Raw genomic sequence first — 24914 nt, 5'->3', positions numbered from 1 at the left:
CCCCGGGGGATTGGTTCTGGGACCCCCCCCCCCTCCGTGGATACCAAGACTCACGGACGTTCAAGTCCCTTATATAAAAGCCTAAGAGAGCTCGTAAGGGTGTTACGAAAAGCGAAAATAGCATTCAGCGTTTGTTTTGCAGCGAGCCGTTATAGAGGCAGTGCGCACCCCGAGCAGCAAGAGTGCTTTATCTCGATTTATTTTGTACATCTGTCAGCAAGATGTGTCCTAAGGTATCAGGAAAGCCTAAGAGAGCTCGTAAGGGTGTTATGCTTAGTGTAAAACTGGACGTAATTAAGCATTTCGATCATGGTGAACGAAATAAAGACATTGTGCGTGCGTTGAACTTGCCTGTGTCCACCATTCGTACGTACTATTTACATGCAGAGATAAAGAATCTTGAAAGCTTCCAATGTTACTATTGGTTCTGCTAGTAGCATATCATTCCTGCTTTTACTATATGTTAGTGTTATTTTAGGTTTTATGTGTTATTTGGTATGATTTGCTAGGTTATTTTTTGGGTCTGGGAACACTCAAAAATTTTTCCCATATAAATTAATGGTAATTGCTTCCTCACTATGCCATTTCGGCTTACAAAGGTTTCATAGGAATGCTCTACTTTCGGATAGCAGGGGATACTTGTACAGTATTTTCGATCTGCAGTTGGTTAATTGCATTTTAGGAGCCAACTTTTCACAGAAACAAAGGGTGCACATAACACAAGTAGCAATCGAACGAGACGCGAGACAAACAATGCTCAAACAACGAGTGCTGGAGAGAGAACTTCCGGATATTCCCGATCCGTGGTTGGTTGAATCCGCGATGTGGAACCCGTGGATACAGAGGGCCGACGGTACTCTGATAATAAATTTTACCTGGAAATTTGAAATTTCACGACATATGCCAGTGATATTAAACCTGATTCTGATTCATTCAGAGGGTGGTCAAATGAGCTGCGGAGGAAGTTGTTGTGGCAGGTACATTAACAAACATAAGATACTTGGACAGGTTACCTGGCTCTTTCACCAATCAACTTCCCAGCTCTTTCCTTCGCCCCTCCCCCCCCCCAGTTTCACCTATCTCCGTGCGTTTCTTCCTCCCCACTTCCCACCTTATAACTCCTACTCCCCATCTTTTTTCTCCAGTCCTATTGAAGGGCCTCGGTCCGAATCGTCGGCTGTACTCTTTTCCATAGATGCTGCCTGGTCTGCTGAGTTCCTCCGGCATTTAGCGTGTGTTGCTTGTTTAACCCTCAGGTCCAGCCAGCACGTGCGCGTCTAGGGGAAGGCAGCTTGAGGCCCCTCCAAACTGAGAAATCTCGTTTGTGTGGTCGCTGCGTGACGTGTTGACCAGTCACAAATCTGCTTCGCAAAATATCAGGCAGTACACCATATGCAGTTAAATGATTGAAATTTATAACTTTTAATCTGAATATAGGGTTAGTAAAGAAAATAAAAAAGGCCCATTTTAAGGAAAAAGTCAAAAGTGCACATTGGAGCTCACTGATACGGCCATTCATCAACCATCAACTTCCTCCGAGCGTCGCCGACCTTCGGACCCTCACTGCGTCCGGTGGTCTACCAGCTCTCTCCACACACGTCTTCCCTCTTTGTCTCTCCCCGACAAAAGACCGTGAAAATCTCTCTTCCAGACCCAGAAGAAAGAACAACATCCCTCTCATTGGATAACATACATCCCAAAGTCCCCGTTATCTCTAGTCATAACCCAATCATTGCTGCTATAGAGAAACCATTGCATTAGCAGTGAAACATTACAGCATGTTACACTTGATTTCCAGTATCTGCGGATTTTCGCTTGTTTGAGATCGGTACATGGATAGGAAAGGTTTAGGGACATGGCCCAAACGCAGGCAAATTGGACAAGTTTAGACTGGGTTCTTGTTCTGCCTGTTTCTTTGAGACATGACTCCATGACTTAATCAGAGCTGCTTGCTGAAACAAATTCCTTATCTTTCTCTTTCAGAAAATCCCACTTGAATTTGCATTTGAATCATCAATGTGTTGTTGCCAATTGTTCAAACTCAAATTAAGTTCTATACAAATAGATATGGTGCCTTTGGGGAATTAGTCACAAGGAAAAGGGTAACTTATTTTAAGGAAGTAAGCGGTGACTATCATCCCATTTATTCCACCATCCCACAGATAAAAGAGTGGTGTTGTTAAATTTAAAGCCGAGTATCTAAATTCAGTGACACTAATCTTCTTGTACCATGTTTTTGTACGTATTGAAGTGAAAACATTTTCATTTTGCCAGTATAAGCTGTTGCTCATTTAGAGAATCGATTGCCTCTTTCTCTCTGTCTGTGCCGGAGTGGAGATAAGAAGCCAATCTGTTAATGCGTTTATCTTTTTGTCTCTTTCAGTGCTCCAATGCCTTATCTGATAGGGATCCATAGCAGTCTAATGGAGGTGAGTGTGAAAAGGCCTGGTTCTACTGCCGCTGTGTTAAAGGTTAAAGAGTAAAAAACACAGGGTGCTGGAGGAACCCAGCAGGTCAGGCAGTAGCTATGGAAAAGAATAAATAGGGGACGTTTCAAACTGACACCCTTCATTAGGACTGGAAAGGAAGGGGAAAGGAGCCAGAGTAAGAAGGTGTGGGGTAGGGGAGGGGAGTACAGACTGAAAGGTGATAGATGAAGTTGGGTGGGTGAGGGAAGAGATGAGGTGAGAAGCTGGGAACTGATAGGTGGAAGAGGTTAAGGACTGGAGAAGAAAGAATTTATAGGAGAGGAGAGTGGATTATGGGAGGAAGGAAAAGAGGAGGAGCACCAGGGGGAGGAGATAGACAGGTGAGGAGAAGAGAAGGGATAAGAGGGGAGCCAAAATTGGGAAAGGAAAAACAGAGAAGGGGGAGGATAGAGAAATTACCAGAATTAGGGAAATCAATGATCATGCCATAAAGGAGGCTGCCTAGATAGAATATGAGATGTTACCTCTCCAATCTGTGATTGGTCTCGTCGTGGCAGTAGAGGAGGCCATGAACAGACGTGTCTAAATGGGAATGGGAAACGGAGTCGAATTAAAATGGTTGTCACCAGGTAAACATACCTTTCGTGGCAGACAGAGCAAAGCTGCTCAACAAAGCGGTCCTCCAATCTACATCAGGTCTCACCAGTGTAGAAGAGACCACACCAGGAGCACCAGATACAGTAGGTAACCCCAACAGAGCTGCAGGTAAAGTGTTGCCTCACCTGGAAAGACTGTTTGGGGCCCTGAATGGTGGTGAGGGTGAAGGTGAATGGGCAGGTATAGCACTTCTTCCGCTTGCAGGGATAAATGGCAGGAGGGAGATTAGCAGGGAGAGAGTGACAAAGGGGCAAGGAAATGAAGTTAATTTAAAGATTAAGGATTAGCTGTATATGTCACATGTACATCGAAATGTGCGGTTTGCATCAAATCAGTGAGGATTGTGCTAGGCAACCCACACAAAGTCCAGCCCACAACTCATTAACCCTAACCTGGCCTTTGGAATATGGGGGGAATCATCGAGCATCCATAGGAAATCCACGTGGTCACGGGGAAAACCTACAAACTTCTTACAGATAGCGGCAAGAATCAAGCCCTGATCTTACAGTGTTAATCAGCACACTTTCTGCTGCATTACCACGCCATTCCTGTGCCTGATTAATTATTTCTACAAACATTATTATTTTCCTACGTACTTATTTAGTTAGAGGTACAACACGGAATAGCCCTACCGGCCCAACTGCTGCCTGCCCAACAGCTGCCTATCTGATAGACACAAGGTACCATAGATGCTGGAAATCTAAAGCAATGTGCTGGAGGAACTTTTCGTGAGATCCCCCTTTTCGTGGCAGATGGAGCGTAGCCTCCAACCTGATGGCATGAGCATCAATTTCTCGAACTTATGGTAATTGTCCCCCCCCTTCTCTGTTCCCCATTCCCATTTCCCTCTCACACCTTCTCTTCTTACCTGCCCATCACCTCTCTCTGATGCTGCTCCCCCCTTCCCTTTCTTCCATGGCCTTCTGTCCTCTCCCTTCAGATTTCCCTCTCTATCTCTTCCACCAATCAACTTCCCAGCTCTTTACTTCACCCCTCCCCCCTCCCAGTTTCACCTATCACCTGCCACCTTGTACTTCCTCCTCTTGCCCCATCTTATTCTGACTTCTTCCCTTCCAGTCCTGACAAAGGCCCTAGACCCCAAACATTGACTGTTGATTCCCATCCGTAGATGCTGCCCATCCTGCTGGGCTCATCCACATATTTAATACAAGCTTCACATTCCAACCATTGAGAGGAAAAAAATGAGTCACTCAAAGTTCAAAGTAAATTTATTATCAAAGTAGATATGTAGGTCACCATATACAACCTTGAGATTTATTTTCTCGTGGTCGAGCAGCGTCTGTGGGGTTGGGTAGGAATTGTTTCAGGTCAAAACCCTGCAGCAATACTACGGGTGGAGAATGGAGATGGCCCGTATAAAGAGAAGAGGGGGAAGTGGTGGGATAGAGGTCAGAGGTAGACTGGGGAGGGTAGGGGAGGTAAATGAAGGGTGATGGGCAAATGCAGCCAGGTGGGGGAGGGAGACCGGCAGAAGAGAACCTCACTGATATGAATGAGGGTGAGAATTCTCAGAGCAAGAGTGATGCTTCCTCAGTCCAGTGACCCGATTTCAATTCTGACTTGTGGTACTGAAGTCATTGAGTTTGCGTGTTCTCCCTGGGTGTCGGCTGGATGCTCCAGTTTCTTTCCACTTCCCAAAGAAGTGCTGGTTGTGAGGGTACTTGTCCACTGTGAATTCACCAACGTATAGGTGGCTGGTGGAAAAGTCTAAATCGAGTTACTGGACATGTGGGAGAGTACAAGTTACAGGGCATAAAGGGGAGAGTGGGAATGGGACGAGTGGGACTGCTTTCAGAGCTGGCAGAGACGTGATCGAGTGAATAGTCTCTTCTGTGGTAAGGAAAATTGAAAAATATCAGGCATTACCATTGAATCTGGAGATGGCTATCACGTTTAGAGCATTTATCGCCATTTGTCTGCTGAAGTAGCTCATTCTCACAGAGGTTTTCCAAAGCAAAAGGGGAGAATATCTTTGGTGAAATTTTGTGCCCCTCAGAATGTGCTTTTCCTTTGCAGAGGGTGAGGAGCAAAGCTCTGGACGATGTGGTTATATTAAACGTTGACACCAACAGCCTGGATTCACCCTTCAATGACCTGGAAAAGCTGCCAACGGACGTGGTGAGTTCAAAACCTACAGCACAATACAGGCCCTTCGACCCACAAAGATCACAGCATCTTCTGTGGTCCATCTGCACCCGGGTCATGGCTGAGATATCTTGTCTGAGACTGAGAAAAGCATTTGTCCCCACCCACCTGGAAAGGCATCGTGTGCTGTGTCACTTTCTGACACCATAGATGTCTCTGCCTTGCTAAGCAATGAGATGCATCATCACTTTTCCAAGCATTACAATACTTCAGGTCATTGTGCATGGAAGAAAAACGATAATCACAGCCATGACCCAGTTCTCTATTGCTCACATCATGGAATTCAGAAAAATGAGGGGTGACCTCATTGAAACCTATCGAATGGGGAAAGCTCTTGATAGAGTGGATGTGGAGAGGATGTTTCCTATGGTGGGGGGGGTGGGGTCCAGAGGGCACAGCCTCAGAATAGAGGAGCGTCCTTTTAGAACAGAGATGAGAAGGAATTTCTTTAGTCGGAGGGTGGTGAATCGAAATTCGTTGCTACATGCAGCCGTGGAAGCTAAGTCTTTGGGTATATTTAAGGCAGAGGTTCATAAATTCTTGACTGGTCAGGACATGAGGGGATATGGAGAGAAGGCAGGAGATTGCGGCTGAGAGGAAAATGGATGCCATTATATTTTATCAACTTATTTTTTATAGTATAATACGTTGGTTTATATGTTGTGTGTGATAAATGTTATTTCATTTGGTTGTGTGTGTAAACATATATATATATTATAAACAGTCAGGTGACAATAGACTCGAATTTGCTGTGGTGAGAACCAGCACTGGACTGAGATGCAGGAATCTAGGTGGGCCCTCAGTGTGATAGACCAAGTTCAGTAATTGAAAGACATTGTTGCTTCTTCTCCCATTGTTGTCAAGAGTGCATCGAACCAGCCCGACCGGTGACTGTTGTTGCCTGGCTGGGCTTCATGTGCACTGACTTGAACTTATCACATTGCACTTCCCAATGGCGGAATGCATTGCTGCCTGTGGAATAGGCATTTACGGAGAGAGTGCCAGATTTAATCACTGAACACCCAGGTCAGTAAAAGGATTGCTACAATTCGGCACATTATTACAGGGATCAGTATGTGGATATGAAGGGGCAAGTCATGAAATGGGGAGTGGTGTTTATGGTGTCGGGAGAGCAAGACTCAGAGTGCGGGAACATGACCTAATGTGAAGGTCAGGGCAGAATTTCTTCTTAATTGACTGGAAAGATTGGGGTTTAATTAATTATAAGTTCTGAATGCCACTCCTTAGTGGTTCATCTTCCCTTCGCCACCATTCTCTTACCCCCTCTCTCTATTCCTACCCATTCCCCTTCACCCTCGCTTGTTCCCCCTTTCCCTTTCACCCATCCCTGTCTCGCCTTTCACCATCTACCCCCGTCTCCCCCACTTTCCATCCTTCCCCACCATCTCCCTATCTCCTCTAATTTCTCCCCCCTTTCCTCCCAGTCTCCCCATGTCCCTCCACTCTGCCCCCTCTCTCTTTCTTTACGTTACCTGTGCAGTGTCTTGTTTCCTTTATTGTAGATGTCTGTTCTGAAGATGAAGTTGAAGAAACAGTCAGCAGTGACTGGCGATGTGGTGGCTCGAGCCTTTCTGAGGACGCAGGCTGCAATCTTTGGAAGCTATCAAGATGCCCTTAAATTTAATGCTGTGAGTGTCCACAATGGTTCGAGTCAGACCCAGTTACAACCACTATACCTGCAGTGCCCGGCTATTTGAAAATCTGTTATATACACTAGTCACACATAAAAGTTGCTGGTGAACACAGCAGGCCAGGCAGCATCTCTAGGAAGAGGTACAGTCGACGTTTCGGGCTGAGACCCTTCGTCAGGACTCAGCCCAACACGTCAACTGTACCTCTTCCTAGAGATGCTGCCTGGCCTGCTGCGTTCACCAGCAACTTTTATGTGTATTGTTTGAAATTCCAGCACCTGCAGATTTCCTCGTGTTTGCGTATATACACTAGTCATTACCTTAACTGCCCTCCTTGCAGTGACGCTGTGAACAAGTCAGATGAGGAATTTTAGAAACACAAACAACAGGAATTCTGCAGATGCTGATAATTCAAGCAACACACATCAAAGTTGCTGGTGAACGCAGCAGGCCAGGCAGCATCTCTAGGAAGAGGTACAGTCGACGTTTCCTAGTCCTGACGAAGGGTCTCGCCGTGAAACGTTGACTGTACCTCTTCCTAGAGATGCTGCCTGGCCTGCTTCGTTCACCAGCAACTTTGATGTGTGTTGCTCAGATGAGGAATGATAAGTTGTGCACTGGCCGATATATTAAGAGCTACAATGACTTAAGTCGTAATGCAGTAATTAGACCACATACCTGTTTTTCAGATGGCTATAAACAATATGAAGAAAGATGCTTTTTGTGAGACTAATAATTACAGTTCTAAGGAAGATCGTTAATGTAGGAGATGTAATGAGGAGGAGGATGAAGTTCAAATTTCAAAATAAGTTTGTTATCAAAGTACTTATACAACCTTGAGATTCATTTTCTTACTTGCGTTATCAGGAAAGAAATACAATACAATTATTTATTTATTGAGATACAGAGGAATAGGCCTTTCTAGCTCTTCAAGTCATGCTATGCAGTAATTCCCCTGATTTAATCTTAGCTTAATCATGGGACATAGAACATTGAATGTTGACAGTACAGCACAGGAACAGGCACGTTGACCCACAATGTTGTGCCAAACCAGCTAAAGGCAAACCAAAAGCACCAAACATTAATCCCTCTTACCTACAGCACGTTCCAGGCACTCACCTCTCTTAGTGTAAAATAAAACTTACTCCACGCATTTCCTTTGAACTTTCCCCTTCTCAGTTTAAATGTATGCTCTCTAGTATTAGACATTTCAATCCTGGGGGCAAATATGTATGCTGTCATAACTTTGTAAACTTTTATCAGGTTTCTTCTCGGCCTCCACAGCTCCAGAGAAAACAACCCAAGTTTGTTCAACCTCTAATAGACTATACCCTCTAATTCAAGCTACATCCTGATAAACTGTTTCTGCTCCCTCTCCACATCCTCCACATCCTTCCTACAGTAGGGTAATCAGAACTGAATGCAAGACTCCAGATGTGGAATACCCAGTGCTTTATAAAGCCAGAACATAGTTTTATAGTTGTGTATGTGAGATAGACATTGAGACGCAAGAAGAAAAATAAGTCGTTCTCTAGAGTTTAACTCAAAAATAGAAAGAGGAAGATTCAAGATTGTTTAATGTCATTTCCAGTACACAAGTGTAAAGGAGAATGAAGTAATTGTTACTCCAGATCTGATGCAGCACAAAAAAACACAAAAAGATAAGGAGCACAATAACAAAAAAAACACAATAGATATAAATCCATAAATTAGTTTATATACATAGATTGATTGCATGTCCAAAAAGAATATAAAATGGGGAAATAAAGTGGAAGCCAATAGCTCTACTGCATTGTCTTAAAAAGAAGTGTCGTGTATTTCATATTTCAGTAATATTTGTGTATGATTGTAAATACAATTGTTTGATTACAGGTTATTACAGGTAATTCATTACAGGTTATATGTAAAAGTATGTGAATGGCATACGTCATCACATCACCACGTCATACATGCGTGTGCCTCTCAAAGTAAAAATGAAACTGGACACCTTATCTCCAGGTTCCCATCTTTTTGCTTCCAGTTAGTTTAATGTTTTGGAGTCACAAAACATAACAATAGCAATGAGGAGGTTTTGAAAGGAACCTGAGATGACTATCTACCTGTTGGAGCACAGCAAAATGTTAGAGTTTTTAAAAAAAAACGCAATGAGAAATTCAAATTTTTTTAAAAAGCAGTGCAGTTATAAGATACTGAGAGGCATTGATTGTGTGGATGGTCAGAGGCTTTTTCCCAGGGCTAAAATGGCTAGCACGAGAGGGCACAGTTTTAAGGTGCTTGGAAGTAGGTACAGAGGAGAGGTCAGGGGTAGGTTTTTTACACAGAGAGTGGTGAGTGCATGGAATGGGCTGCCGTTGACGGTAGTGGAGGCAGATACAATAGGGTCTTTTAAGAGACTCCTGGATGGTACATGGAGCTTAGAAAAATAGAGGGCAATGGGTAACCCTGGGTAATTACTAAGATAAGGACATATTCGGCACAGCTTTGTGGGCCATAGGGCCTGTATGGTGCAGTAGGTTTTCTATGTTTCTATTAGCACATGTCTCTTCAGGAGGGAGAAAGATCGTTCATAAGCAGTGAATGCATTGGGTTTAAAAGCATGCAACTACATCACATGGAGGCTGAAGGAATTCTTTATAAGCTTGAATGGAGCACATGGACAACGTCGGTGGTCCCAGAAGACAAGGAGAATGGGTTTGTCACTAACTGTGGTGATTTTAAGGTCATCATCAACCTAACACTGAAAGCTGATCAATACCCTCTGCCCAGGATGGAGGATATCTTTGCAAACCTTTTTGGAGGGAAACACTTCAGCAAAGTGGACTTAGCTGAGGCACAGATGGAGATGGAAGAAGAGTCCAAAGTGTTTCTCAGCATAAACGCTCACAAAGGGCTTTATCGCTATAATAGCCTTATTTTTGGAGCAGCATCTGCATCTGCACTCTGACAGAAAGCTAGGGACCAGATGCTACAAGGCTGCCCAGGCACTCAGTGTTACCTGGATGTCATCATTGTTACTAGTAAGGATGACAAGGAACATCTCCAAAATCTCAAAACAGTGTTAAAAAGCTTAGGGGATTATGGGCTCAGAACATGATGTAACAAGTGTGAATTCTTTAAACCAAGCATCACTTACTGTGGTCATTGATGCACAAGACTTTACACAAGTGTGCTGAGAAAATTCAAGCAGTAGCTTCAAAGGATGTGTCACAGTTGAGGTCATTTTTAGGATTTGACAATTACTATAAAATTCCTGTCAAATCTGACTACTGTGGTCCACCCCTTGAACTCATTACTATAGATTGGGAAGAAGTGGCAATGGACAAAGCAGTGTGAGGTGGCTTTCAAAACCCCAACCCTGACATGGTGATATCAGACACTGTACTCAAACATTATGATCTACATCATCCAGTGAAGCTTACCTCAGCTGCCCAACCTTATGGTATAGGTGTAGTCATGTCACATGTTATGAGTGATGGAAGTGAGCCCCCATAGCATTTGCATCACATTCCCTTACCACTGCAGAGAAAAATCATGCACAGATTGACAGAGAGGACTGGTGTCTGGTTTGGGGTGAGGACTTGTATGGGAGAGAGTTTACCCTCATTACTGATCATCAACCACTAGTATCCATTTCAATTCACAGAAGGGTGTTCTACTAACTGCAGCAGCAGGAACGTAGAGATGGGCTCTGTTTCTTGGAGGACATAATTATAATAAGATTGAATTCAAGAGGAGATTAATCATACAATGCGTACTGATTGTCCGGTTTACCTTTGGAAAAGGAAATACCTGAAAAATTTGCAAAAGAGGACACTCCTCTCAACGTATTCTCCCTAATGCAAATTGAAACTCTCCCTTTTACTGCAGACCTGATCCAAAGGGAAATTAGAAAAGACCCCACTCTGTCTCAGGTCCACATGGACTCCCAAAAAGGCTGGAATGTGCAGCAGAAACTTCAATCTCCCATTTTTACCAGCGCAGGGTTGAACTTGCCCTTAATGGGGGTTGCCTTATGTGGGGATTGATAGCTGTTGTACCATCCAAGCTGAGAGCTACATGCTGGTCATCTGGACATGGTCAAAATGAAAGTGTTGGCTCGAAGCTTTGGCAGCCTGGGATCGAGCAGTTGCCACACATTGTTCAGGATGCCAACATGCCCAGAAGATGCCAAGGGCAGCACCTCTTCACCCCTGCATTTACCTGGCAGAGGATTCATGTGGATTTTGCCAGACCATGCATAGACACAAATTTCTTGGTAGTCATGGATGTAGCTACAAAGTGGCCAGAAATGTTCCCGATAGCCTCCACTACAGCCTCGCAGACTACTGATGCGTTCCAGAACACTTAGTGACAATGCATCACAGTTTGTTGTGGAACAGTTTCCGTCATTCCTGAAAATGAATGGAATAAGACATATATTACATCTGGACCATACCACCCGGCTACAAATGGTTTGTTGGAAAGGTTTGTCTGGAGTCTAAAGAATGCACGGTGAGCAACGTCAGCAGAACACTGCACTGACACTGAATCAGAAGCTCGCTTTTTCCTCCTTGCATATCGCAATGCAACACACTCCACAACCAACAACTCCTCAGCTGTGCTGTTTCTGGGATGTCCCTGTGCTCACACTTGGATTTCCTCAACCCCCAGTCTCAGGAGGAGTATGCAAGGCAAACAGCTGAGACAAATTGAAGGCTCCTGAAACAAGGAGATTCAATGTTTCACTCCTGGACTAGCAGTCATAGCGAGGACTACAGAGGTGATCAAAAGTGGGTACTCAGAAATATTAAGGACAGAACTGGACCGCTCTCCTATACTGTGGAAGTTGCGTCAGGTGTTGTCTGGAGAGCAGGGTCATTTGTTGGAGAAGAACGGTGTCCAGAGCTGTCAGAACAACTTCCTGCAGTCCCAGGGTCAACTTCTACAACCACACAGAGAAGGCCCAGGACCTGAGATTGTTTCACCTGCTGAGCAGAGTGATTCTCCCTTGTCAGGAAAGACATTATCCCACAAGAGTAAGAAATCCTCCACAGTGATTAAATCTTTGCGCCTGAATGAAACAATTTAAAATTTATTATGCCATGGATGTCTATATGGTAATTCTTTTTTTTATATTATATATAGTATATTTTTATAAGTTGAGATACATTCTATATTGAGTTGGAGTTATAGCTAAGTTTGAAGGAGTATTGTGTATTTAATATTTAATATATTTACTATTTCAGTAATATTTGAGTAAATTGTAAATACATTGTTTGATTTAGCATTCATGTCCATTTAAACACGATACAAGTGTGCACCTCTCTGAATGTAAATATGAAACGATATCTCCGGGCTCCAGTCCTTTTGGTTTCAATTAGTTTTATGATTTGGAGTTACAAAGCAGAACAAGAAGCACCCACTGCACAGTGTAGAATAGCATCCTGTAATATATCTCTCTCTGATACCACAAATTATGTGTAGATATCACGTCTTTGTTGACTAATGAGATGGCACTTTGTGTTAGATCATTACTTCTCCCTACAATTGCACGCTTCCTGTATTTCAAAAATGTGTTATTTCCTGATTATTTGACGAGAAAGACATTATATCATGATGATGTGAGAATGTTCAAAGGAGTGTGAGTAATTGGAGGACTCTTTCGAAGAATTGGCATGCGCACAATGGGCTGGTAGCTTCCGTCTGCCATTTAGACTCTGAACAACAAGATTTGAGAAGACCATTGAGAAAGCCAGGAGGAAAAGTGAAACTACTCATGAATTTTTTTTTTACTTCCTGTGTCCTTAGGGGGAACCGGTTACATTTTGCGAGGAGACATTTTTGGACCACAAACCAAGTTCGATGAAGAATTTCCTGCAGCATGCAGTGCATCTTCAGCTGTTCAAACAGGTGAGGCTTGACATGAGGCAGGAATGGGGTCTGTGCATTGGGTACCACCCCAGAGGCTGAAAGTCTTTCATCACCTCACTCCTGCTCAGACTCCCTGGTACCACAATGCATTGAAAACCTCCTCAGTTTTCCATTCTGAATACTCATTGTTCATTATTTCAAGAAACAGAACCGTACGTTTCCAGCACAGAGATGTCTCATCTTGAATGGTCCAGCTCAGTGCCAGAATGATCCCAAAATAACCCCACTGGTTTGGTTGTCTTCTTACAATCCTCAAACCTCTCCTAGATTCCCATTCCCATTGTGATGTGTTGATCCATGGCCTCCTCTTGTGCCAAGATGAGGCCGCCTTAGGGTGGAGGAGCAACACCTTATATTCCATCTGGGTACCCTCCAGCCAGAGGGCATGAGTATCGATTTATCCTTTCAGTAAAAAAATATTTTTCCCCCCTCCTTTCCTCTATTCCCCACTCTGACCTTTTACCTCTTCTCAGCTGCCTATCACTCCTCCCTTGCTCCTTCCTTTTATCCCATGGTTTACTCAGATTGTTTCTTCTCCAGCCATTGACCTTGCCCACCCACCTGGCTTCACCTATCACCTTCCAGCTAGTCTCCTTCCCCCCTCCCCCCCACCTTTTTAATCCATCATCTTCCCCCTTCCTTTCCAGTCCTGAAAAAATGGCCTGAAACATTAACTGTTCACTCTTTTCCATAGATGCTGCCTGACCTGCTGAGTTCCTCCAGCATTTTTTGTGTGTTGCTCTGGATTTCCAGCATCTGCAGGCTTTCTCGTGTTTATGAAAATATTTGTCCTGTTTTCCAAGATATAGCAGTGTTTGGTAAACTACTCCATGGCAAAACATTTCATGATCCAACAAAATAGTGTGTGATGAGACCTCCTCTTCCTCTTAGAGCCAATTTTATATTTTAACTCCTCACACAGATCACCTCCCTCCCTTCCTCCCACAACCATGGTAATGCAGTGATTAGCGTAAAGCTACTACAGCACCAGCGACCCACGTTCAAAACCTGTCACTGCCTGTAAGGAGCTTGTATGTTTTCCCTGTGACCGCATGGGTTTCCTCCAAGTGCTCTGGTGTGGGTCCAAAAGACGTAAGTAGGTTAATTGGTCTCATTGGGGTACCGTAATTAGGCTGTTCAGGGTTGTTGGGCTCTGCTGTATCTCTAAGTAAAAAGTAAAATAAATCAGTTGACCCAAGGAAAATCTCTTTTGAGTTGATTTAGTCTTTCAGCCTTTCCCATTTCAACTTAGCCCGCCGTTAATTCTCCTTTAGCTTTGTGTCTGCTCACATTCAATTTGTTTCTGTTTCATGTCATTTTGATTCAGTTTATAGATAATCGACTGGAAAAGCTCAACCAGGGGAAGGTATTGACAGATCTGTTCGAGGAGGAGGTTAATCTGGGTGGTTATTCTTCAGGTGAGGACTGAGCATCTTGAACGAGTTCTCACATGAATCAGCGCAGGTGCCATGCTTATGTGTTTCCTGTATTGTGACGGCCACTAATTCTGGGCTTATCCCATTCCCTCAGGCTGCTCCAAGACCTATCAACTATGGAAGCAAAACGTAAAGGTAAATAAAAACACCTTTTATTGATAACACCAATGATATAGATGGATCATAGTTGGGGCAGGGTACTGGGACTGTCAGAGGAGACCAGAGATTGTATGGAGTAAGGAAGGAGAGAGAAGATGCAGATAGTAGAAGTGAAACTGACGGAAGGAGGGAGGGAGTGTGGAATAGAGAGAAGCAGAGTAGGAAGTGATGGGGGAGAGGGAGGGAGGGAATGGAATCCAGAGGGATAAGGAGGGTACAGAGTGTTGGGAGGGAAGGGTGCTCTCTGGGGGAGCGGGAGAAAGTGTGGATCTTGCTCAGAGATGCTACCGATTACCAGAGGTGAAGGGTGATGATGAGAGTTGGCCTGAGAGTAAGTACATTTTATCAGGGGCTTCCTTACTCCAGTGGAAAGGGTGCTAAGCTACTTGTGATACCAAAGCCTGGAGGTGACGGAACATGAATGAATTTGAAGGAATTTAGGGGCTTGATGATGAGATGAGACATGATGTTTCAACAATTCACTCCATTTATGTGCAGAGAAGTGGTGGAGCCCTGATTCACACCATGAAATCTAAAGCCAATCCAGCTATGAAGAACATGTATAACTTTGTAAGTACTGAGGAGCTCACAGCAAACCCTCCATTCCGCAGGGTCAGCGTGACTGCTGACAACTGGCCTGATGTCAAGGGTGTTCACGGCTGGTCGCTGTGGATGTTAAAACAGGACAATCTCTGGGACTGAAATAACTCACCATTACTTACTTAAAAGAAAAGACACAACCTCAAGGCATTCCAAATTTCTTCGTGGTCAATAATGTATTTTTTGAAGTGTTAACTTTTTTACATTGTAGGAAATACATCAGAATTAGGTTTAATATCCCTGGCATATGTTGTGAAATTTGTTATTTTGCAGCAGTACATTGCAATACATAACAATAAATCTGTAAGTTACAGTAAAAGTGTGTGTGTATATACACTCTATACACACATGTGTAAATATATATACAATATTTATTTATAAAGTTAACTGAAATAAGTAGTGCAAAACAAGAGATAAAAAAAGATAGTGTTTGTGGGTTCAGTGTCCATTCAGAAATCTGATGGCAGAGGGGAAGAAGCTGTTCCTGAATCGTACACCTTCAGGTTCATGTACCTCCTGCCTGATGGTAACAATGTCCAGGGTGGTGGGGATATTTAATGATGAACTCCTAAAAATGTATAATGTTTTTGTAAAATTGAGGAATGACTTTTGAGCAGACACTAAGGATGCTTCCTTCCTCATATTTCCATATAACATGGGAAGAAGCCATTCTGGCCCATCAAGCCTAAGCTAACTCATGGAACGATCACTCCCCTCCCCATCCCGTAACCTGCTCTCTCCACATTTCAATTACCATTCTCCAGATTCAGCCTCTCATCTGTACATTAGGGGAAGATTTTACAATCGCTAATCAACTGCCAGCACCTACCACAACTGGGACATGGACCTGAGGATCTAATTGAACCTCATAATTCCAGGAGAACGTGTGAACTCCACACACAGAACATGGAAGTCAGGAATAAACTTGGGTCCGTGGGCAACACGAGGAAATCTACAGGTACTGGAAATCCAAACAACACAGGCAAAATGCTGGTGGAACGCAGCATCTATAGGAAGAAGTACAGTTGATGTTTGCCTGAAATGTCGACTGTACCCCTTCCTATAGATGCTGCCTGGCCTGCTGCGTTCCACCAGCATTTTGTGTGTGTTGCTTGGGTCCATGGGATTGTGAAACAGCACCTGAACTTTAGTGCCAGTTTTTACCTCCATCTGGGAGAATATGTAGAGTCCTGGGTTTAAACTAAAGCTCAACACTCAGCACATTTATCCCATCCAAGCTCATGACTATGCTTCAAGACCAGGGTCCTCTGTAGCTCTGTACCTGGGTCATTAGCAGATCTCAGTCAGAGACGATCAGCGTCTCCTCCTCAATGATCATTAATAAAGGTGCAAGCAAATCGATCTATGGAAAGGAGTGAACAGTCAATGCTTTGGGCCAAGACCCTTCATCAGGACTCGGCCTGAAACGTTACTGTTTACTCTTTTCCGTAGATGCTGCCCAGCCTGCTGAGTTCCTCCAGTATCTTGTGGGTGTTCTTTGGATTTCTAGCACCTGCAGATTTTCTTGTGGCTAAGTACAGCTCCAATGCCATCTTTTAATCTGCCGATCATACGAATACTGTTGGACGAATCGATGTGGTGACGTGGCAGCGTACTGGAGTGAGATAGGTCGAGAGGTACCACAACAACAGTCCCTTGTTCAGTGTCAGTAAAATTAAAGGACTGACTGTTGACTTCAGGAAGGGTGTAGGTGGATGGACATTTCCAGTCCACATTGAGGGATCGGCAGTGGAGAGAGTCAGCAGCTTTAAATTCCTGGGCACTAGTATATCCTGTGGCCCGTCATGGGCTCAGCACATAAATAGAATCATAAGGAAAGCACAACATCATCTTCACCTTTCTTAAGACATTATGGAGGTTTAGCTTGTCATCATACACTGTCAAAAAAATTCTCGAGATGTACTAGAGCAGAGGTCATAGAACCTTACAGCACAGTACAGGCCCTTTGGCCCACAATGTTATGCTGACCTTTTAACCTACTCTAAGATCAATCTAACCCTTCCCTCCTACATAGCCTCCATTTTTCTAAATTCCATGTGGCTATCTAAGAGTCTTTTAAATGCCCCTAATATATCTACCTCTACCACCACCCTGACAGTACATTTCACATACCCAACGCCCTGTGTGAAAACTTACCTCTGACACCACCCTCCCCTATATTTTTCTCCATTCACTTTAAAATTATGCCCCCTTGTATTAGTCATTTCCAGTATGGGGAAAAGTCTCTGCCTGCTCACTCAATCTATGTGCCTTATCATCTTGTACACCTCTATCAAGTCACCTCTCATCCTTCTTCACTCCAAAGAGAAAGGCCCTAGCTCGCTCAATCATAAAACATGGTCTCTCATCCAGACAGCATCCTGGTAAATCTCTTCAGCACCATCTCTAAGGCTTCCACATCCTTCCTGTACAGTAATGAGATGGATATACTGTTGAAAATATCCGCACTGGCTGAATGCTGGTCTGGTACAGCAATTAAAACGTACAGAAATGTAAGAATCTGCACAGAATAGTGGACTCAGACCAATACATCACAGGAAAACGCCTCCCCACAATTGGTTGTATCTATAGGATGCACTGCCTCAAGAAAGCAGCATCTGTCATCAAAGATCCTCACAATCCAGGACATGCCATTTTCCTGACGGAGGGTCTCGGCCCAAAACGTCGACTGTACCTCTTCCCATAGATGCTGCCTGGCCTGCTGCGTTCACCAGCAATTTTTATGTGTGTTGTTTGAAATTCCAGCATCTGCAGATTTCCTCGTGCATGCCATTTTGTCATGAGCAACAGGAGCCTGAAGTCCCCCACCAGCAGGTTGAAGAAAAGCCACTTTCCTTCAGCTATTCAATCTTGAGCCAATAGGCAAAACCCTAATCTCTACAGTTTAGCAACACTATGACTGCTGTAGTCACTTTTCCACTAGAGTGGGCTTTGTTTTCTTTTGTTTTAATTACATTCTTGTAAAAATTGTGTATAATTTCTGTTTACTTCATGTTTGCTTTCTTGTGAATGTTGTTTATCTGATGCCATTTGCCTGTGATGCTGCTGCAAGTTTCTCCTGCATCTATGCATAAACCTACTTGTGCATATGACAACGTACTCGACTTCCAAAGTTCAAAGTACATTTATTATCAACATATGTATACCCTATACAACCTTGAGATTCATTTCCTTACAGGCAGCCAGGAAACAAAGAAACCCCAAAAGAACCCAATAAAAAAATGTCAAACACCTAATGCACAGAGAGAAAAAAATCATACAAACAATAAGAGTAAGCAAGTAGCATTCAGAACCGAAGTTTTATAAAAGACCCAAGGCTTCGACATCTTATCTGAAAATGGAATCTGCAGCAGCGTAGCACCCTCTTGATACTGCATTAATATTTCTGCCTCGAGTTTTGTATTCAAGTTCTTGCAATGGGTTTGAACTAACAAGCTCCTGACTCATTCATAGGAGAACATCTTACTGAGCCACACCTAAATGTAGTCACCTTTATTTATAACTTACAGTTCACATTCCTTCTACCAGTCAAACCTGTCCGCTAACATTAACCATAGTTCTGCCAAATGTCCTTGGCCCTTACTCTCTTTAATCCTTTACGCCTCTCCAAGTCTTTTACAGCCCAATTCCAGATTGCAGGACACCACCCATCTCTGTCACTCCACCTTTCACAGCCTAGCACTACCTCTGGAGTGTGCTAATTTCCCACTACTACCTTGCCTCTTCCTTCAAGTTCAAGTAGTCAATAGAATCAGAATCAGGATTGGGTATAATACCACCGGCATATGTCGTAAAATCTGACAGGAGACGAGTCCATGGATGACATGTCAGAACAGGAATGGGAGTCAGAATTAAAATGTTTGGCCAGCGGAAGGTTGCACTTGTGGCAATGGAGCGGAGGTGCTCGACGAAGTGGTCCCTCAATTTACAACAGGTCTCACCAAGGTGGAGGAACCCGCATCGGGACCACCGGACACAATAGGCAACCCAAGCACATTTGCAGGTGAAATGTTGCCTCACCTGGAAGGACTGTTTGGGACCCTGAATGGAGGTGTGGGAGGTGGTGTATGGGCAGGTAAGGCACTTAGGCCCCCTTGCAGGGATAACCAGTCTATAAAACACTGACAACAGGAATTCTGCAGATGCTGGAAATTCAAGCAGCACACAGCAAAGTTGCTGGTGAACGCAGCAGGCCAGGCAGCATCTCTAGGAAGAGGTGCAGTCGACGTTTCAGGCCGAGACCCTTCGTCAGGACTCGGCCTGAAACGTCGACTGCACCTCTTCCTACAGATGCTGCCTGGCCTGCTGCGTTCACCAGCAACTTTGATGTGTGTTGCTATAAAACACTGTTTTGGTTGTCATTATTATCTAATTCTCATCGGTATAGCTTACAAAAGCCCAAAAGAGTTTTTAGAATGTCCTCCAGGCTCAGTTGCAGAGAGACTGGAGAATTTCTCCTGTAGCACTGACAGCATTGAGTAGTGACTTAATAGAAGCAAATGGTCAGATGAGTTGAATAATAGGTGTGGATTGAGAACCAGTTTAAGGTAGTTAGCAGAGTTGCATGAGGAAAATCCTCCCAGTGCAGCATCTGAACATCACCTTTAGTTTAAATCAGAGGATCGCGAGAGGTAAACCAGCTCTGGTACCAAACTTCTTCATCCTGCAGAATGGAAGCGCACACAAAATGCTGCAGGAACTCAGAAGGTCAGGCAGCATCTATGGAGAAGAATGAACAATCAATAGATTGGGCTCAGATCTTCATTAGTGTCTAAGGTCTGAAATATTGGCCCAAAATATCCATTCTCCATGGATCACACATCAAAGTTGCTGGTGAACGCGGCAGGCCAGGCAGCATCTCTAGGAAGAGGTACAGTCGACGTTTCAGGCCGAGACCCTTCGTCCCTTCAGCCAAGGGTCTGGGCCTGAAATGTCGACTGTACCTCTTCCTAGAGATGCTGCCTGGCCTACTGCGTTCACCAGCAACTTCGATGTGTGTTGCTTGAATTTCCGGCATCTGCAGAATTCCTGTTGCTTGCATTCTCCATGGATGCTGCCCGACCTGTTGAGTTTATACTCCAGCATTTTATGTGTACTGCTCTGGATTTCCGGTGTCTGTGGAATCTCTTCTGTAAATGGAAGCAAGTTCAATTATCACGTTCAAAGTAGTTTGGTGGGTGGGGCGGGGGGGGTAGTCAGCATAGGCACGAAGAAGCAGAGAAAATGATTGTGCATGTGTTTCTTGCAAAGAGCAGAAGGGAGAGTTTGAGGATTGACATGGCTTTGTCATGCTGTAACAAGTTGATCCTTTGTAAATGGCCATTTTTGTTGCTGTAGACTGGAGTACAGCTTCAGCTCCAGAGCAGATAAAACTTTTTGGTGGGGGCGGGGGGAGGTGGGAAACAGGGATGAAAGAAGGGTAGGGGAAGAGAAGGGGAGCACTTGCAGATCCGAAGATGATGACAATGAATCACTGGTGATGGAGTCACGAGCTAAGAGACTGGAGGGGTGGTGTCAATGGTAACAGTTTCAGAAATGCAAAAATATTCATGATGTCTTTGTTATTTCTAGGCTAAAGATCAAGCTAAATTGGGCTTGAAGGGGATGAAAAATCGTCTGAAACACAAGGTACTGGTGACAACATCATCTAACTTTTCCTTCTTGTTATGCTTTTGCTGAAACTCAGTGGTGGTTTTATCGCACTCTGGCTGACCTGTCCTCTGTAAACTTTGTGGCTTTGTGTTTGGAGAAGTTTTAACCTGGAATGCAACTGTATATGAATGACTAATATAGTGATACTGTCAGTGCTGTGATCTGAATCCAGGCCAGACTCACTTATGGATGTGGAAGCAAGCCGGGCCGTACCATGTGAATGTGCAGGGCCCTGGTGGGACCTTTTGCTTTGTAGCCATGTAGCACGGTGCTGAATACTGAGTGAGTACCACTGCCCAAGGACAGAATAGTCTGTAGAAAGTAATGGATAAAACCCAGTCCATCACAGGAAAAGCACATATACAAGGAGCGATGCCACAGGAAAGCCACATCCATCAACAGGGACACCCACCACCCAGGCCATGCCCTCTCCTCACTGCTGTCATCGGGAAGGAGGCACAGGAGCCTTATTCCCATACCAGCAGGTTCAGGAACAGTCATTACCCCTCAGCATCAGGCTCCTGAACCAGTGTGGGTAACTTCACTCACCTCAACACTAAACTGGTTCAACAACCTATGGCAAACAACAGGAATTCTGCAGATGCTGGAAATTCAAGCAACACACATCAAAGTTGCTGGTGAATGCAGCAGGCCAGGCAGCATCTGTAGGAAGAGGTACAGTCGACGTTTCAGTCCGAGACCCTTCGTCAGGACAGCCTGTGGGCTCACTTTCAAAGAATTGACTACTCATGGTCTCAATGTTATTTATTTACTTCTGTATTATTATAAAAACACATTTTTCTTCAGCTCAAGCTGGTAAAACCTGAGGTACAGGCATAACCACGCACACTCATTTCTGAATTGCTAGGAACTTTCGGACTGTTCCTGTGGTGTTTAGCATTGTGGCTTTCTGAAGATTTACATAGATATTGCTGTGTAGCCCTAATTGTTTAATGCAATAGTGTAGTGGCTTTGGGATGTCACCAGTCATAGAGATTACTACTGGGACAGTGTATACCCTGTTCATGTCCCAAAGTCTTTCAATTTCCTCTTTTAATTCAGCATATTTCTGGTGCTTTTCACATTGATTTCTGTAAGTTATGTGTGTATAGAATGGTGATATCTATTAAGTAAGTTGTTTTTGCTTGTTTATCCTGTACTATAGCTTTTTTTATTTACTGTTTTCTTTGGCAGATTGGTTGTCAGTCTTTGTGTGTAGTTTTTTGACAATTCTATTGTATTTCTTCGTTCTGTTGTGAATGCCCGCAAGAAAATTAGTTCAGGGTAGTATACAGTGACATGTACGTTGATAATAAATTTAGTTTGAACTTTGATTTGCAGGACTTGGGTGATGAGCGAGTGTTTCAGCGCGGTGGGTCACTGAGATATCAACCGGTTGGGGGCCCCATCCATCAGAGACGCGTCCAGACAGAGTCCCTGCAGAACCGCCTGCCAATCACCCAGCACTTTGGTCAGGTAGGAAGGCTCTGTAATGAGGGGCAATTGGACGCCCAGTAAGAACAGGAATTGGGTTCCCTGCATCTTCTCTGCGCACTGATTATTGGCTTCAAAACCTGGGTGCCTCACCAACAACTTAATACAGGCCAGTACATTTGTTCTTGCTAAGTAATTTGTCTGGAGGAGGCATCACAGCTCAGTTTCTGAGGGAGGACTTTTAGAATGCCAGTCGAAGGTTGGTGTTTCTCTTCTCAGTCTCCCTCTCCTTAGAGCGGCCAGAATAACTGTAATTCTGGTTTCTTAACCATTGGGTGCAGAAACTATACAATCAGGGCCCTGAAATTAACAAAAGGTGACCTCAAAGCCTGAAATTAATAAGTAGGTAAAGGCATCTGTTAGTCTTGCGAGACCACGGATCTGCACCTGGAAAGTCTTCACTCTCCAGGGTGCAGGCCTGGGCAAGGTTGTATGGAAGACGGGCAGTTGCCCATGCTGCAAGTCCCCCCTCTCCACGACACCAATGTTGTCCAAGGGAAGGTCATTAGGACCCATACAGCTTGGCACCAGTGCCGTCACGGAGCAATGTGCGATTGAGTACTTTGCTCAAGGACACAACACGTTCCCTCAGCTGGGGCTCGAACTCACGACCTTCAGGTAGCTAGTCCAATGCCTTAACCACTTGGCCACGTGCCCACGTGCCCTGAAATTAATAAGGGGGAAGAAAAGTTCCCAATCTGACAACTTGGTTAGTGTAACACTACGACAGCAGCAGTGACCCAGGTTCAGCTCTGCAGCTGCTGTAAGGAATTTGTAGTTTCACCCTGTGACTGTGTGGGTTGCCTCTGGATATTCCAGTTCCCTCCCACATTTCAAACGTGTATGGTTTGGTAGGTTAATAGCTCACATTGGGCAGTGTGGGCCGGGAGAGCCTGTTACTGCGTTGAATCTCTAAATAAAACCTTCGATGACTGTTATCATCTGCGTCATTCACAGGCTCCTTATCTGAAGACTCCAGTCTCAGATACGTGTCAACTAAGTTTATGTTCAGAGTTTGTGTAAAAATGATGCCGGGGTAATTGGTCAAGGTAGATCAACCTATCAGCTACAAACAGGAGTGTTTGTCGGCCCCTCATTGTCTTTTTTAACATTTTTCACCATTCCTCCTCTAGTCTCGCCCCCGCAGACCAACCCGTCGCCAAACAAGCATCAACGGACCACTGCCCACTGGGACAGTCAGGTAAATCGTTCTTCTCCCACCCCCTCAGCTGCAGGTGTCTGTAAGTCAAATGGGATGACCAACTGGATTCTCAGAGTACGTGCACTTTTGGCCCTCACGTCCTGATCCATATCCTAAGATGGACATAGGGTCCTCTGCTGGGATATCAATGGGATACAACCCAGAACATTACAGCACATCGCAGGCCCTTTGGCCCACGATGTCATGCTGACCTTTTAACTTACTCCAAGATTAATCTAATCCTTCCCTCCTAACATAACCCTCCGTTTTTCTGTCATCTACGTGCCTATTTAGGAGCTTCTTAAATGCTCCTAATGCATGCGGCTCTGTCACCACCCTGTCAGTGTGTCCCATGCAGCCACCGGTCTCTGTATCTTTGACATGCTCCTCATACTTTCCTCCAATCCCCTCAAAATTATGCCCCCTGTATTGGTCATTTCTGCCCCGGGGGAAAAGTCTCTGGCTATCCATTCCATCAGTGCCTCTTATCATCTTGGACACCTCTATTTATTCACCTCTCATCCTCCTTCACTGCAAAGAGAAAATGCAGACCTTTTCCCCACTCCATCAGCTGGGATGCAGACCCATTTTCCTGTCCCATCACCTTTGGACTGCAAGCACATTGTCCCATCGACGTAATTATGGGCCCACCTTTAAAGGAAACTAGTAGGCATTTTCCCATTTCTCCGACTGACCGTCGTTGGGGTTTTAAGTCTCCTGATCTTCAGCCCTTTCCAGACTGCTGATGCCCGGATATTTGCTTGACTTGTGCAGGTCCACCAGTGAGGAGGATGGACTAGACAGCTCCCTGGACACAATCACTGATGAATTCCTTGACTGCAGCCTCCTGCAGGAAGAGAATATGGACCTGCTCGGGGAGATCTTTGATACTCTCAGTACCCAGACAGCTCACGACAAGGGCCATCTATATGGAACGCGCAGCCTCGACTTATTCAACTTGGACTCCATGGAGGACATCCGCGGGGTAAAATGCTCTTTAATCTCTATTATACCAGGCACAAAGATTTGGGAAATCTAAAACAAAAGCAGAAAGTGTTGGAAACACTCAGCAGATCAGGCAGTATCTGCAGAAGGAGAAACAATGTTTTAGTTCAGTCTCCTTTAATCAGAATTGTTGTGATGGGAAATCATCAACCCGAAACGTTAACTCCATAGACTCTACCTCAATTAAAACAGACAAGTGGATCAATTTCTTTTAGAACGGAGATGAGGAGCCAATATCTTTATTAGAACAAAGATGTGGAGGAATTTTATTGTTAGGGCAAAAATGAGGAGGAAATTCTTTTGCCAGAGGGTAGTGAATCTGTGGAATTCAATGATACAGACAGCTGTGTAGGCCAATTCATTGGGTATATTTATAGTGAAGGTTGTAAGGAGTTTGTACATTCTCTTTGTGGCCACATGGGTTTCCACCAGGTGTTCCAGTTTCCTATCACAATCCAAAGACGTACTGGTTCATAGGTTAATTAGTCATTGTAAATTGTCCCATGATTAATCTAGGATTAAATCAGGGTAT

At 44.3% G+C, this 24914-nt stretch overlaps 1 protein-coding gene across 2 annotated transcripts in view; it reads left to right on the top strand.

The window, feature by feature from the left end:
• dennd1c (DENN domain containing 1C) overlaps positions 1–24914 on the top strand; it is a 103105-nt gene that overhangs the window by 73057 nt on the left and 5134 nt on the right. For both annotated transcript variants that reach the window (XM_072248357.1, XM_072248358.1), the window contains 11 exons: positions 2384–2429; positions 5124–5225; positions 6776–6901; positions 12692–12793; positions 14142–14232; positions 14345–14385; positions 14908–14979; positions 20602–20658; positions 22024–22158; positions 23310–23377; positions 24152–24362. In XM_072248357.1, coding sequence (XP_072104458.1) covers positions 2384–2429; positions 5124–5225; positions 6776–6901; positions 12692–12793; positions 14142–14232; positions 14345–14385; positions 14908–14979; positions 20602–20658; positions 22024–22158; positions 23310–23377; positions 24152–24362 — 1051 coding nt within the window. The remainder of the gene's footprint in view (positions 1–2383; positions 2430–5123; positions 5226–6775; positions 6902–12691; positions 12794–14141; positions 14233–14344; positions 14386–14907; positions 14980–20601; positions 20659–22023; positions 22159–23309; positions 23378–24151; positions 24363–24914) is intronic.

Source organism: Mobula birostris, chromosome 32, assembly GCF_030028105.1.
Source record: "Mobula birostris isolate sMobBir1 chromosome 32, sMobBir1.hap1, whole genome shotgun sequence".
NCBI classification, from domain to species: Eukaryota; Metazoa; Chordata; class Chondrichthyes; order Myliobatiformes; family Myliobatidae; genus Mobula; species Mobula birostris.
The sequence above is the reverse complement of the archived record's forward strand: the minus strand, read 5'-3'. Positions and strand labels throughout refer to the sequence as shown.